The sequence below is a fragment of the Salvelinus namaycush genome, chromosome 13 (assembly GCF_016432855.1).
Source record: "Salvelinus namaycush isolate Seneca chromosome 13, SaNama_1.0, whole genome shotgun sequence".
NCBI classification, from domain to species: domain Eukaryota; kingdom Metazoa; phylum Chordata; class Actinopteri; order Salmoniformes; family Salmonidae; genus Salvelinus; species Salvelinus namaycush.
In genome coordinates this window covers 8993071-9009100 of record NC_052319.1, presented here as the reverse complement: position 1 = coordinate 9009100, position 16030 = coordinate 8993071, and the positions used below count along the sequence as shown (strand labels likewise).

Sequence of the window (16030 nt, the reverse complement as noted above, 5' to 3'; positions counted from 1 at the left end):
TGTCAAAACTTTTGACTGGTACTCTGTGTGTGTGTATACAGAACAAAAATATAAATGCAACATGCAACAATTTCAAAGACTTTTTCAAAGAGTTACGGTTCATATAAGAATATCAGTCAATTAAAAAAATGATTAGGCCCTGATCTATTTATTTCACATAACTGAGCAGGGGCACAGCCATGAGTGGGCATAGGCCCGCATAGGCCCACCCACTTGGGAGCCAGGCCAACCTACTGGGGAGCCAGCCAATCAGAATTAGTTTTTCCACAAAAGGGCTTTATTACAGACAGACATACTCATCCCACCTCCCCCCTCTGACGATCCCGCAAGTGAAGAAGCCGGATGTGGAGGTCCTGGGCTGGCGTGGTTACACGTGGTCTGCGGTTGTGGCGTACTGCCATAATCTCTAAAACAACGTTGAAGGCGGCTTATGGTAGAGAAATTAACATTAAATTATCTGACAACAGCTCTGGTGGACATTCCTGCAGTCAGCATGGCAATTGCACACTCCCTCCAAACTTGAGACATCTGTGGCATTGTGTTGTGACAAAACTGCACATTTTAGAGTGGAATTGTATTGTCCCAAGCACAAGGTGCACCTGTGTAATGATCATACTGTTAAATCAGCTACTTGATATGCCACAACTGTCAGGTGGATGGATTGTCTTGGCAAAAGAGAAATGCTCACTAACAGGGATAAAAACAAATTTGTGCATTTTTGTGCATATGGAAAATGTCTGAGATATTTTTTTTCAGCTCATGAAACATGGGACCAACACTTTACATGTTGCGTTTATATTTTTGTTCAGTCTATCTATCTATCAGTATCTGCACTGCTTGAATAAATAATTTGCATAACCCTTATAACCATGTATTAAAGAGACTTTATCCCAGGCTCGTTAAGCAAAATAAGTAAGAACCTGTTTCTCACTGGTAAAACCGGTAATCTAAATCATTGTCAATTACTAAAGCTTAAGTAACTGAGACGTTTGAAATGCTAACATGAATGGCTATAGTAACAGTGAACTACTGAGAAACAAATGTGGAAATGAAAATCCCGCAGCTGATGCAGAGCTGTAATGAGATGCAAACACCACTAGAACCACAGAACATACTTAAGTAGTATGCAGCTGTAACCGTAGTAACTGCAAGCAATACCTGCATTTTTCCTCCCTTATTTACTGTAGCTCTAGCTGCAGCTCCTTGAATAACAAGACAGCTAGATTGAAATATTGACACCTCTCTATAAGGCCTCATTCAAGCTGAGCTTTTTGTCTGTGAGGGGCTGCTTCTCTGTGTCTGTGGCTGCACTACTCTTCCCCCTTCCGCAAAATCACAATGGCAAAGGACAGCACATGCTAGGGTTAGGCGCAAAAGTAGATACATTAGCGCTGTGGCAGCTAGACGCAAGCATGTTTAGGTTGATAGCTAGCGGGCAGGAGGAGGAGTAGACAATAGTGTGCACTGCAGGCTGCAGGTAGAGCTATTAGCAGGGACAGCGTCTCTTTAATGGGCTACACGGTGGTGGGAAGCGAGGAGGGAGAGTCCGGGAGGGCCTGGGCCTTCTGCTCTGGCGAGCAGCAGAGGAAGAGGCGCCGCCCGAGGCTCTTGAAGGCAAACCTGAAGTACATGATGTGGCCCATGGCCACGAAGGAGACGGAGAGGATGACGAGAAGGCCGAAGGCCTCAGGGTTGGGCGCCATAATCACCATGATAAAGTGCAACAGGTCCAGGAGGTAGTTCATGGAGTTCTGGACACCATTAATCACCCCCCTCTCCGACTCGATCACATTCTCTTGGATGAGCTGGGTCACGGTTAAGTCAAAGGACCATAGACCTGCAGAGGGGAAAACAGCAGCACAGCAGTCATTTAGAATGGCATTTTTACGACCACATAAAAATGATATAGGAACAGGCAATCACCGCTATGACTGTAATTATCAGCTGATATTGGAATCAAAGGTTGACAATATTGCTCTGTGGAGACATTAACACCGGATCTGGAGCCGACTTCCCTCCAAGTGGTGGCTGGTGCCTGCCTTTTACAACAAAGTTCATACGCTAACTGTTAACACATGACATAGCAGCACTCATCAAGCACTTTTCCCAGTGTGGACTTTTGAGTTACTCACCAATTCTAGCAGCAATAACCCCTGCAAACAGCAGGCTGACTGACAGGTAGGACTGCAGAGGCGGCAGTTCTTCAGCAGGCAGTGCGGTCGAACCGTTGACCAGCAGACCATCGATGTTTGGCATGCTAGCCGGATGGTCGGCCTCTGGTAAGTTGCCGCTGTCTCCGGTCAAGTGGCTGTAGATGTCCTGGAAGGGCGAAACGCTGAGGTCGAAGGGGCTGCCCGGTGCAAAGACGGACGCCACGCACAGAATTAGGCAGGAGAGTTGCACCACACCCGAGATGAAGCCTGTGCGGATTAGGCCACACTTCTTGCGAACCCAGGTGAAGGCCACCGTGCCACAGATGCCTGACACGGCTGAGGCACCCATCAGCAGGCTGAGCACAGAGCCGTTGAGGCCCTGGGTGTAGGCGTAGCCCGTGGTGATGCAGTCAAATCCCAGCACCGTCATGTAGAGGAAGGACAGCGACATGCCTGCGAAAAAGATGGACTGGTTGTAGTAGGCCACCCAGCCGTCGCGGATGGTGCGCAGGGGCTCTGTTATCTGGTAGCAGCAGCTTGTCTTCTTGGGAGAGTCGGCCTTGACGACAGCCATCTCGTTCATGAGCTGGGAGCCCTCTACTGTGCCCTTGCCGTTTTCTAGCTCTACAGACCACAGGAGGAAGAACAGACATACATGAGTGACTGTTTGGGACCACAAGACCGTACACAGATAGATCTCATAATTTAGTATTTCTCTAAGGGAGGGCCAGCCCAACTAACCACCTCAACAACATATGTATATTTGACAACACTTATGTTCATTGACATTAAGACATGTCTGTCAGTGATGTTCATTGAGGGTCAGAACATACCTTTCGGGAAGTTAAGTTGTTTCAGTTCCTGGTCATCTTCTTTTTTGCCAGCCTTCAAGGCCAGTGCCGGGGTTTTCTGGTAGACCTTCCATAGCAGACCGTACTCAAGGCACATAGAGCACAGGTTCCAGCCCGCAATAAAGCCGCAGCCAATGAAGTTTGAGCCGAAAGACATGATCTGGCCCACCAACATGGGCGCTAGGATGTTGGTCAGCTGGTCGATGATCCGCACTGTGGCGTTCATGTCTATTAAAGAAGAGCATAATTACATTACTGTCCATTGTGGCACAGGAAACGTACATTCATATTTTACTTTACCCTGTCTAAGCTTGGGTGGTATACCGTATACCAGGGCATTTTGAAATACCAACGGTATGATTTTCAATACTGTGAAAAATAATCATTACATCTTGGGGGTTTGGGGAATCCTAAAGGTATGGTGCAGGAACAGTATCTGGATACCGCCCAACCCTAACCCTGTCTTAAGTTACACGTTCCCCTGAATTACAATATTTGCTGACAGAAGAAGTTCAAGAAGTCAAACATGGCTTCTAATTTGTATCTGCTTTCCTTATGGCCTTATCTGAAAGGACTTGATTGACAGATTTAAGTAGAGAAGCTGCTTTAAGTGACTGTGACATGATAGGACACAGCCAAAGTCTTATTTGATGGTTTTTCCACTAATTCATGTCAGGGATTTTTATAGGTTTCCTGAAGGTTATACAGTGCAATACACTTCAGGTTAATTGACTTCACTGGTGCAGACAAGCAACATATAGCACACTGCTCTGGTCATTCATGAACTGTTAGTCTTTATGGCGTGTATGGCCACATTCCTTTGAGATTATCTGTGCGGAAGTGTTGCATTTTTACTGTAATTTTTTACAGGTGAAACGGACAGTTCTAAAAGAAACATTTGGGATTTAGCTGTGATTGGGTTCAAAGGTCACGCCACTGCAAGGCGATAAAGGTCCGTTCACATGAGCCCTATTGATTTGGGCTGGTTTCCCATGGCGACTGACCTGCCAGCTTGCTGCTGTCCTGTCCAGCCACAACCACCACCCAGTCTCTCTGGATGGTAATGGACATGGCAGTACTGGCCAAATTAGCAATGTTGGCTATGGAGATGACCAGGATATAGCAGCATGTCTGAAAACAAAGAAAACTATACATTTTTGTTTGCTTTACATTTTTAACGTGTACAAATGTACTTTCTACAATGAAAATGTTGGCCTCGACACATAACAACAACAATGAGCAAAGCATATAATTTAATCTAGAAACCGCTTACAACCATAATCCAGCGTGAGATTGAAGGCCTGCTGTTTTTTTTGTGTACATTATAATTGCAGCTGTTCTGACCAGGGGAATAGAGATGGACTGGCTCAACTGGCCAGGCAGCATTTCTCTCCCTCACATGACGGGCCCTAGAAGAACCTGCTGACTACACAGTCATGAACAAGACACTCAATCTCCTGTTTCACCACCACCTTCAGAAAACTCACAGCCCCCCCCCCCCCCCCCCCCCCCCCCCCCCCCCCTAAAATCCAAAGGCCCCTTCACAAATGCACGATTTGTCCCACAATACACTGACTACACCACGTGAGAGACACTTTGTTCATGATCCTGATAGTGTAGCAGCCAGCAGATTGTAACGTTCGCTATTGCAACAGTCTTCTTCTATCAACCATAAAAACAAGGCACAGTTTTTCTTCCGTGGGACAAAGTCTTGCTGTAGAACGTAAACGAAATCCGCTCATTTGGGTCTACATATTTCACCAAAAGAAAGAGCCTCTTCAAGAAGCCAAACACGTTTCCCGGCAAATCCTTGCGTAATCTTAATAATCAAAAGATTTTCCCTTGATTTGATTTAGCAACTCGGGCAGGACACTAGCCTGCCTGTGGGGGGGGGGGGGGGGGGGGGTGGACTATGGATCTGTCTCCGTCCGTTTGTACGTTCAGACACCACAGGCCAGATTTTTACTGAACTTAGATGAATGATGCATCTTGCCATAGAGATCCGGCATTTACAAGTGACAACGATTGGCCCATGAGGGGGGGGGGGGGGGGGGGGGGGGCGCTATAGTAATCAATGGATATTCCTAACTTTGAACAAGCATATCTCCTGTCCCGTTTGAGCTACAGTCATGACATTCTGTGCATATATGCATCTCCTCATGAGCAACACATTTCACATTAGGACCTATACGCTGAGCCCATTACATTTCCCATTAGGACCTATACGCTGAGCCCATTACATTTCCCATTAGGACCTATACGCTGAGCCCATTACATTTCCCATTAGGACCTATACGCTGAGCCCATTACATTTCCCATTAGGACCTATACGCTGAGCCCATTACATTTCCCGCATTTCCCGCAATGGAGACTTTTTGTCCCCCACCAAACTTTGAACAAGCATATCTCCTGGGGCCTCATTTATAACAGTTGCGTAAATTTCCCACTACATTTCTGCGTGCGCCACTTCTGAAAAGTCTGTGTACGTATTTTTTTAAATTGAGATTTACAAATTTGCCGCATGACATACATTCGGATGTTTCCCGTTATAAATCAGACAGGTCGTAAAACGGTGTGCGAATGAATGCTACGGCCCACACTTCTATGCAAAAGACAAATTGTTGTTACATCTTTTCAATTTATCAATAGATTAGTGGGTTTCTTTGTTCTGCCTTGGTGTAGGCTCTGAGATTAAATAGTACAATGATGTAGCGCTCCTACTGCACACCAACACTGTAGCCTACCTAAACTCTCAAATATTTTATATAAGCTACTGGTCTATTTACTCTGTTGGCAGAATGTAAAAAAAAAAAAAAGGATAAAAGGACTGTCAGTTTCTATAGAAGAAAACAATTTGTACATACATGCATCTCCTCTTGAGAAACAAGTCTCCCAGAAGGCTCTTTAAGCTCTGCCCATTCACAAAAGGTGAACATTTTTAAAGGGTGTGTAGACTATATATATAGGCACTGTAATTCCATACAGATACAGTTGACAATTAAAGGAAAACTATTTTGGTATTTGTTTCATTAGTCCATTGTTGATAGAGTCCCAAAATGTTTTGCATGTTAGCAATCAAGTTTTCAAGAGATATAACTTATACAGAAACACAGCCAGTCTGATGTTGACAATGTTTTTTTGCCTTCCGCATTAATCCACGTAACGTAAATTTGAATAATATGACTAATTTGCCCTGTTGCCTTGTTCAATGTGTAGGCTAGGCTACTGTCCAGAAGCTGAACTGATATGTAAGGGTTGTTGAAATGACACACTTGGATTTCACATCATAGTAGACTTAGGTTTGGACATTGTACTTGTCAAATGGGTAAATGCTTTCGCTGCAAATGACCACTTAATGATCATGACAGTATGAAAAGTCTAGGAAATGCAATCTTACCAGAATCCATCCATTGTATAACTCTGCAATCTGTTCTTTGAACTGGAAAACCACCATCAAGAGGATCCCACATAGTATGACAGCAAAGTTCTGGACAACCAGCGAAGTCTGGGCCACTATAAATGAGAGGATAAGCATTAGAGACAAAGGATTGGTGGTCACAAACTGTTTATTTATGTCTGAGTAAATCACTTAATTGGAGACTTCCCTCAAGACACAATGGGTTCTTTGAATGGTCTCGAATAGAGAATTATGCCAATTTCCATCTAAATGAACCCATTCCCCAAAAATTCTAATCCCAAACAATTAAAATGAATGATCAAGTAATGTTTTGACTATGTATATTGTTCATTCCTGGTCAGTGTATTCAGTTCTGTTCAGAAACACTGACTTTAGAGTAGGCCTAATTATGGCTGCATACCTTTGAGTCTTGGGTTTTTGTCAACCCAGTCACCGATAATGGCTCCAAGGAGCAGCACTGACCCCGCCACCACCAGTCCGTACACAGCCGTGAGCAGGAGGCTGTTGCCATACAGCTCCACCAGAAATACGGCTACAGCGAAGTTCCACATACGATCGCCCTACAAAGACATGCATGTTAACTTTTGTTGTTTCAGCCAGCTGTTAAAATGCACTGCACACTAGGCTATAGCCGATGAATGATGCTTGGAGAAACATGATCCTTGTCTACTACTAAGCAGGGCCGGCGCCAGAACGAATCAGTTGGATGGGCATTTGATTTCAGTAGGGGGCACATTTAAAAAAAAAAAAAAAAAAAAAAAGGGTATTTATAGTAAATACATGTAATTTAACTGTAAAAATATATTACTTTTTAAATGTGGCAAGAACACTTTTTTTTTTTAAATGACTTCATAATTTCACAATCAGAGTTTGTATCGACAGATGTAGCCTATTGAATATCATTGTAGAATAGGCCTATGCATAAAATGCGTCGTCCAATTGCAACGTCTGCCTATGCCCACACATATTATCTCAAGAAAATGTTTATATTTTTAATACCCTCAAACACCAAGTTAGGCATAGCCTTCCTAATTTTAAAATAGGCCATCATCAGTCATCACTGTCAATTGCGAAGGATAATTCTTCACGTTTTACCGGTGAAATGTCCAAACTGCATGCCAATCATTTGATCTCAATCAGTTTCATGGGAATATGCATTTAGATCTTCTTGAATTACTGTTTTGTGAGCGAATTAAAGCAGATGGTGTTAACAAAATGTTAGCCTTTCTTGTAGGCCTTCCTCTGTATCCGCTGCTAAAGTCACTTTCTATCACTAAATTTCAAGCTTCTACCGCTAACCCTAGGAAACTCTTTTCCACCTTCTCCTCCCTCCTTAATCCCCCACCCCCTCACCCTCCTTCCTTCCTCTCTGCGGACAACTTTGTCAACCATTTTGAACAGTAGGTTGACGACATCCAGTCCTCACTCACTCAGCCTATTGTGTCCACTGGTCCTACTGACACAGAACTATCCCACGCCTTGACCGCTTAAAAAACTATAGACTGGTATCCCTTCTTTCTTTTCTTTCCAAACCACTTGAGTGTGCTGTCTCTGATCAACTCTCTCGCTATCTCTCTCTCAGAACAATCTTCTTGACCCCAACCAGTCAGGCTTCAAGACGGGTCACTCAGCCGAGACCGCTCTCCTCTGTGTCACGGAGGCTCTCCACACTGCCAAAGCTGACTCTCACTCCTCTGTTCTCATCCTCCTAGATTTACCCGCTTCCTTCGACACTGTGAACCATTAGTTCCTCCTCTCCACTCTCTCAGAGCTGGGCGTCCCAGGCTCTGCACACTCTTGGATTGCATCCTACTTGGCAGGCCAGTCCTACCAGGTGACGTGGAGACGATCTGTTTCTGTACTGGGCTTGGGTAGTATGCTCTATAGTGGAGTATTTGTAAATAGCCACGGGATGGTTTTTCAATACCTGCCGATCGCATTCTTCATTTCACCTGTCACATTATTTTACATTATGAAGCTTACTGTAGTTCCCCTGAACAGTTGAGCCAGTCACGTGTTTGTTTGTACAGCGGGAGAAAGAAGGCAGCAGGTGAGTCCAGCTGTGTATTGACAGGGGTTGCGTTTTATAAGGAAAGTCAACAGTGTTATTTGTCCTTCAATAGAGTGACGTGCAAGGACGTGCAACTATAGATTTCCTTCACAGAAAATACATTGGTGCAAAACATTCGGCAGAAAATAGCTTCATTTTCAGAAGTGCAACGCTATTTGGATGTAGTAGTAAATTAGTTTACAAAGAATAAGAAAGGTATTTTTTTGCAAAAAATGATGCATGGCCATCATATTTCTAATGTTCATCATAGAAAGAATGTAGCCAGCTACACCTCCTAATGTTTTGCTTAAAGGTAATCTGGCATTTTATTGGAGAAAAGTTGGCTGGCTACACTGAGAAAAGAATGCTTGTTCGTTAATTCTCATCCAAGTGGAGAAGTGCAACTGAAGCACAAAATTAGTCAGATGCCAAGATTACAATAGAAAGCGTTTAACATCTGCATTTACAAAACGCAGCAAGATATTTCTTATGTGTTTTGTCTTTTTTCCTCCTTGAAAAATGTAGAATTCTTCGTTAACCCGATTCGTAAATTTAACTTCCTAGTTAATCTAAGTAAGTGTCTGAATTAATAAGTTCACAGGGCATCATGTTGTGTTATCTTTCTGCCGTGTTTAAAAAGTCAAAGCCCTTTGGATTAGTTATTTGTACAGCTGCCACTATCTTGATTTCCTTGGGTTTTTTCTCCTCTCTGTTCTCAACCTCCTCCCTGTTCTCCAAGCAGAGCAGGCAGGCCATTGCCCTAGTGACTCCAGCTCCACACAGACACAGCGTGTAGCCTACACATGCTGCTCCCGAGCCAGTACTGTTCTTCCTTCAGACAAGCATGTGTCAAAACGTTGTTCATTTGCACAATGTCTATCATTCGCATTTGCTTGGAAATGTCCAAACTCACCAAAAATGACATTTGGCTGTATAAATGTATAACTTTATGAGCTAGATTGCCTGTCTCTGCAATTTGTTTATTTTTGTTTGTGCTTGTTAGAATATTTCGCTAGAAGCCTCCATGGAAATGTGCTCTTACTTGTGCTAATTTTGTTAGCATTCTGGCAATAGACGCCCAATGGGCTTTTTTTTGGCGCCCCATTGTGTACTAAGCCGGTAATACCCTATATCCCGGTATGAGAGAAGGACGGTATGACAATATGAAAATCTAGATACCGCCCAACCCTAGTCTGCATCACGTGGTCTCACTACTGGTGTCCCCCTGGGCTCGGTTCTAGGCCCTCTCCTCTTCTCCTATACACCAAGTCACTCGGCTCCATCATATCCTCACATTGTCTACAACATCAGTAGAGTACGACCCTACCTCACACAGAAAGAGGCACAGATCCTAATCCAGACACGTGTCATCTCCCGTCTGGACTAGTGCAACTCGCTGTTGGCTGGGCTCCCCCCGCTTGTGCCATCAAACACCTGCAATTTATCAGAACGCTGCAGCCCGCCTGGTGTTCAACCTTCCCAAGTTCTCCCATGTCACCCGCTCCTCCGCACACTTCAATGGCTTCCAGTCGAAGCTCGCATCCACTACAAGACCATGGTACTTGTCTACCGAGCAGCAAGAGCAACTGCTATGCTCAAACCCTACACCCCAACCTGAGTACTCAGTTCTGCCACTTCAGGTCTCTTGGCCCTCCCACCCCTACAGGAGGGAAGCTCCTGCTCAGCCCAGTCAAAGCTATTCTCTGTCCTGGCACCCCAATGGTGGAACCAGCTTCCCCCTAAAGCGACAGTAGCTTCGGAACCCATCTGAAACCCTACCTCTTCAAAGAGTACATTAAATAATCCCACAGCACCCCCACCTCACACCCCCCACCCCCTTTCGTGAACTATCACGTGCACTTGACTCTTTCCCCCCTACTAGCACTGAATTTGTTGATAGTTACTTTATTGAGGAAAAATGTACTTACTTTGACTGAGATATTTGGTTGTTCCACCTAGCTATCTTAAGATCAATGCACTAACTCTAAGTCGTTCTGGATAAGAGGGTCTGCTAAATGACTAAAATGTCAAATGTACGATTATTTTGTTTCTATCAAAGCATATATTTAATGCCTAGTGAAGCACGCTGTTGAGTTTTGGCCGAATGAGGGGGAAAAAATGTACTCAGCTTCGGATAAGAAATGACGAAGGATGTGTTTTTGGTGTAACATATAGGCCTACTATGTTACAGTATATGCTATTATATTTAGTTCTGTTATGTAAAATACTAATTCATCATGTGATCTTGCGAGACATTGACTCAGCTTTGATCTAGCTTTACTAAACACACACCAATGTGAGAAGTAAAAATCTTCAATTTGTAATAATAATAATAATAAGTGATGAGTTGGACTACTAATTATTTTAAGCAATTTAAGCATGCATCAAATCATGGTGCTAAAAGGACAGCACCATAACCAAGTGGTCCCATATCGTTTTGGGTCCCACTGTGCAAGAGTGGGTCCGTGGAGTTTTATGAACATCAAGGCAGACGCGGTGAATTTGGATCCTAGATTTCGTCAGTGGATCAGTTTGTCTGCATATGCATTAGAGGTGGTACGTTTCTGTAAACTAAGCACACAGACATCAGGGCGAGTTCAAGTTTTTATTTTATTTTTTATTTTACCTTTATTTAACTAGGCAAGTCAGTTAAGAACAAATTCTTATTTTCAATGACGGCCTAGGAACAGTGGGTTAACTGCCTGTGTGTGTCATACATGAGCCCAAACTGTTTTGAGGACAGCCGGTTTAGCAACTCCTGGTAGTTTTTTTGTCTGTGGCTGTTTTTGTCACAACTCGAAGTGGTCAAGTTTTCATGGAATTATTGTGGTAATTATACTGAACAAAACATGTAAAGTGTTGGTCCCATGTTTCATGAGTTGAAATAAAAGATCCCATCATTTTCCATATGCAATTATTATTATTTTTTCTCTCAAATGTTGTGCACAAATTTCTTTACATCCCTGTTAGTGAACATTTCTCATTTGCCAAGATAATCCATCCACCAGACAGGTGTGGCACATCAAGAAACTGATTAAACAGCATGATCATTACACTGGTTCACCTTAAAAGGCCACTAAAATGTGCAGTTTTGTTACACAACACAATGCCACAGATGTCTCAAGTTGAGGGAGCGTACATTTGGTATGCTGACTGCAGGAATGTCCACCAGAGCTACTGCCAGAGAAATGAATGTTAATTTCTCTACCATATGCCGCCTCCAACGCCATTTTAGAGAATTTAGTAGTACGTCCAACCGGCCTCAACCACAAACCACGTGTAACCACGCCAGCTTAGGACCTCCACATCTGGCTTCTTCACCTGCGGGATCGTTTGAGATCAACCACCTGGACACCCGATGAAACAGAGGAGTATTTCTGTCTGTAATAAAGCCCTTTTGTGGGGGAAAAAACTCATTCTGAATGGCTGGGCCTGGCTCCCGAGTCATATGAAATCCATAGAATAGGGCCTAATGAATTTATTTCAATTGACTGATTTCATTATATGAACTGTAACTCAGTAACATCATTTTAATTGTTGTGTTTATATTTTTGTTCAGTGTAAATGTAATTTATTTAGAATGTATCTGAATTAATTCTCCAGAAATATTTTCACCAGCTCCGTGTATTTTCAAATTGATAAAAAGTGAGGGAACACCGGCTGCCCTGCTCCCCGCGCTAAGGCAGCATTACATCCCTGTTCAATTCGCAAGTGGCTGAAACTGTCACCGGAGAAAGCATCTGAGCGAGTGAAACAGCTCCCCTCTGTATGACATGCCATACTCTTTTTGGTCAGACAGCATCAGATACCAAGCTGTTCTCAGAGCATTTCGTATTATTTTGTACGTAAATCCAAGACACTCCATTTAGTATGATATGTTACGTTTCGTATGGGATGTATTTACATGTACTATGTTGTGTCTAGTCTATCAGACCAGGCTGGGGCTGGACATACTGAGGCAGATGAGCCCTGTTTCGCTCGCTCAGATGCGTCTTTGTGTCGGCGCGCATCTCCTCAAATAAATTATGAATATTTAAATATTTTATCATGATGGGCAAGGAGGTACGGTAGGGCCCCCTAAACTCGCCCATAATGCCGACCTTGCTACTGAGCCTAAAGTGATCATACACTATATAAATTAATAACGGTCTACTGCCAAGGACTGTTACACAAAATAAACATTACCTAAACAAACGCATGCACCTGATTTACAAATACCGTAACAGAACAACTATTGTATACATAGACTATTACACGCTATATCGAACCATACATGGGTCCACCGATCAACCATTTTTTTAGCAACAATTTTTGTCAAGCCAGACTAAGCGCGCGCAAGATGCGCCCCACTGGATGGGAAATTGCCTATAGCTCCTTCAATTGTGTACCTATTCTTAAACATAAATAGGCTAAAACATTTTGTCAAATGGCCATCCACCATGAGCAATAAGGTGATGGCCTACCTACTCCTTATTTTACTTTAAATGGTTTATCTTGGCTTCGTTTCACTTACCCATGTCGAGAGTCCATGTCCCAGGTAAATAAGGAACTTTGGTGATGTGAAGAACTCTTGGACAGATTCTGCAAGGAAAATGATGTTTACGATTCGTTGTTATTGATATCATATGGCCACCTGTGTGGTCAATAGATCGGCAGCCATAATTTATTGATCAAATATGCCATTTAAATGAGTCCTTGTAAAATAACTGAAACCATAAAATTGACCTACCACAGCAAGGTTTCTTAGATCCAGCGTTATCCATTGTAATACTTTGCCGGAAATAATTAACGTTTGCCCAATATTAATTTATCTTCGTAAAGCAAGGCTATCGATGGGAGACACTCTGTGCATTAAATTTTCGGCAAACGCACGCCAAAGCTCCCCTTTCTCCTTTCCAAACTTAGCTATCACTGTAGCTGAAGTTGGAAACAGATATCTTAGCCGCAAAGCCCTTTTAGTTCAAATGCAAAACAATAAAATCTCCCGAACAGCTCCAGCAACCTTCTCTCGTCTTTTCTGCACTGCCAACAGCGTTTATGTCACTGGTCAATATACAGTAGCCCGAGGAAACGTCACAGTCACATGACTCGAGCCTCACAGCCTATACAGATGCATTCAAAACAAACAAAACAAAGCCCTTGTGGCGAACTATTATTTACGATGCATTGTTGCAATAGATCTGACATTATCCATGGTTTGGTGGTTGTTAGAATGTTATTCATTCTATAATAACTGCTTATATCGGGAGGGAGGGGGGATGGGGGGGGGGGGGGGGGGGGTTAGTTAGTAACTATGTTCAGTACCAGTAAAAAGTATGGACACACCTACTCATATATATATATATATATATATATATATATATATATATATATATATATATATATATATATATATATACTACAGGAGGTTGGTGGCACCTTTATTGGGGAGGACTGACTCGTGGTAATGGCTGGAGTGGATACGTGGAAGTTTAGCAAATACATCAAACACATGGTTTCCATGAGTTTGATGCCATTCCATTTACTCAATTCCAGCCATAATTATGAGACGTCCTCCACCCAGCAGCCTCCACTGATAAATATATATATATACATACACAGTACCAGTCAAAAGTTTGGACACAGCTACTTATTTAATTAAGGGTTTTTCTTTATTTGTACTATTTTCTACATTGTAGAATAATAGTGAAGACATTACAACTATGAAATAACACATATGGAATCATGTAGTAACCAAAAAAGTGATGAACAAATCAAAATATATTTCAAAGTAGCCCCACATTGTCTTGATGATAGCTTTGCACACTCTTGGTAATCTCTCAACCAGCTTCACGAGAAATGCTTTTCCAACAGTCTTGAAGGAGTTCCCACATATGCTGAGCACTTGTTGGCTGCTTTTCCTTCACTCTGCGTTCCAAATCATCCTAAACCATCTCAATTGGGTTGAGGTCAGGTGATTGTGGAGGCCAGGTCATCTGATGCAGCACCATCACTCTCCTTCTTGGTCAAATAGCCCTTACACAGCCTGGAGGTGTGTTTTGGGTCATTGTCCTGTTGAAAAACAAATAATAATCCCACTAAACGCAAACCAGATGGGATGGTGTATCGCTGCAGGATGCTGTGGTAGCCATACTGGTTAAGTGTGCCTTGAATTCTAAATACCATCACACCTCCTCCGCCATGCTTCACGGTGGGAACCACACATGCGGAGATCATCTGTTCACCTACTCTGCATCTCACAAAGACACGGCAGTTGGAACTAAAAATCTCAAATTTGGACTCATCACACGAAAGGACAGATTTCCACTGGCAAGTCTCTTCTTCTTATTGGTGTCATTTAGTAGTGGTTTCTTTGTAGCAATTCGACCATGAAGGCCTGATTCATGCAGTCTCCTCTGAACCGTTGATGTTTGGTTGTGTCTGTTACTTGAACTCTGTGAAGCATTTATTTAGGCTGCAATCTGAGGTGCAGTTAACTCTAATGACCTTGTCCTCTGCAGCAGAGGTAACTCTGGGTCTTGCTTTCTTGTGGCAGTACTCATGAGAGCCAGTTTCATCATAGCGCTTTATGATTGTTGCAACTGCACTTAAAATTTTCCAAATTGACTGACCTTCATATCTTAAAGTAATGATGGACTGTCGTTTCTCTTATTTGAGCAGTTCTTGCCATAATATGGACCTGGTCTTTTACCAAATCTTCTTTATACCACCCCTACCTTGTCCCAATACAATTGATTGGCTCAAACGCATTAAGAAGGAAATAAATTCCACAAATTAACTTTTAACAAGGCACACCTGTTAATTTAAATGCATTACATTACCTCATGAAGCTGGTTGAGAGAATGCCAAGAGTGTGCAAAGCTGTCATCAAGGCAAAGGGTGGCTACTTTGAAGAATCTCAAATATGATTATTATTCGTTTCTTTGTTTAAAACATTTTTGGTTACTACATGATTCCATGTGTGTTATTTCAAAGTTGTGATTTTTTCACTTTTATTCTACAATGTAGAAAATAGTAAAAAATTAAGAAAAACCCTTGAATAAGTGTCCAAACCTTTGACTGGTACTGTATGTAATGTTTTTTTAATTTATTGCAGGGGCAAGTGTTACTGATGTGGACTACCCCTATCAGACAGTTCGACATAACTAAAGTTTATTACAAAAACAGGGGGCAGGCAAATGACAGGTCAAGGGCAGGCAGAGGTCAGTAATCCAGGGCAGAGTCTTTAAGGTACAAAACGGCAGCCAGGCTCAGGATCAGGGCAGGAAAGAGGAGACAGAGGGCTGTGAGACAGAGGTTTAATTATTGATACATGAAACGTGGGACTTATGCGGAGGGTGCAGGGCAACAGAAGACGAACAGCAGAGGGGCTAAGGATAATGGAAATGGGGAAAGTGCCAATAAAACAGCGGGAAAGTTTGCGGGACTCTACCCAGAGGAGCAGATCCCGAGTGGACAGCCACACCCTCTGCCCAAGACGAAAGTGGGGAGCCGGGGTCCGGTAGCGGTCTGCTTGTCGAGGATACCTGGAGGTGCTCTTGAGAAGAGCGGACCGAGC

At 43.0% G+C, this 16030-nt stretch overlaps 1 protein-coding gene across 1 annotated transcript; it reads right to left on the bottom strand.

Annotated features, from left to right (window-relative positions):
* Positions 1 to 717: 717 nt before the first annotated feature.
* Positions 718 to 13483, bottom strand: LOC120057842 (solute carrier family 40 member 1-like). Its single transcript, XM_039006306.1, has 8 exons — positions 13202 to 13483; positions 12986 to 13053; positions 6823 to 6982; positions 6402 to 6517; positions 4009 to 4135; positions 2987 to 3232; positions 2133 to 2777; positions 718 to 1837 (listed from the first exon to the last, which is right to left on the bottom strand). The coding sequence occupies exons 1-8, from the start codon at positions 13233 to 13235 to the stop codon at positions 1515 to 1517; spliced, it is 1719 nt and encodes a 572-aa protein (XP_038862234.1). The 5' UTR covers positions 13236 to 13483; the 3' UTR covers positions 718 to 1514.
* Positions 13484 to 16030: the final 2547 nt, after the last annotated feature.

Bases quoted from the DNA above. Each gene is read 5' to 3' on its own strand.
- LOC120057842 (XM_039006306.1), bottom strand. From the start codon at position 13,235: ATGGATAACGCTGGATCTAAGAAACCTTGCTGTG. The intron at 4,136-6,401 runs GTAAGATTGCAT...CTTTGTTTTCAG, and splicing joins TATACAATGGATGGATTCTG to ACATGCTGCTATATCCTGGT. The intron at 2,778-2,986 runs GTATGTTCTGAC...TGTGGTCTGTAG, and splicing joins ACAACTTAACTTCCCGAAAG to AGCTAGAAAACGGCAAGGGC.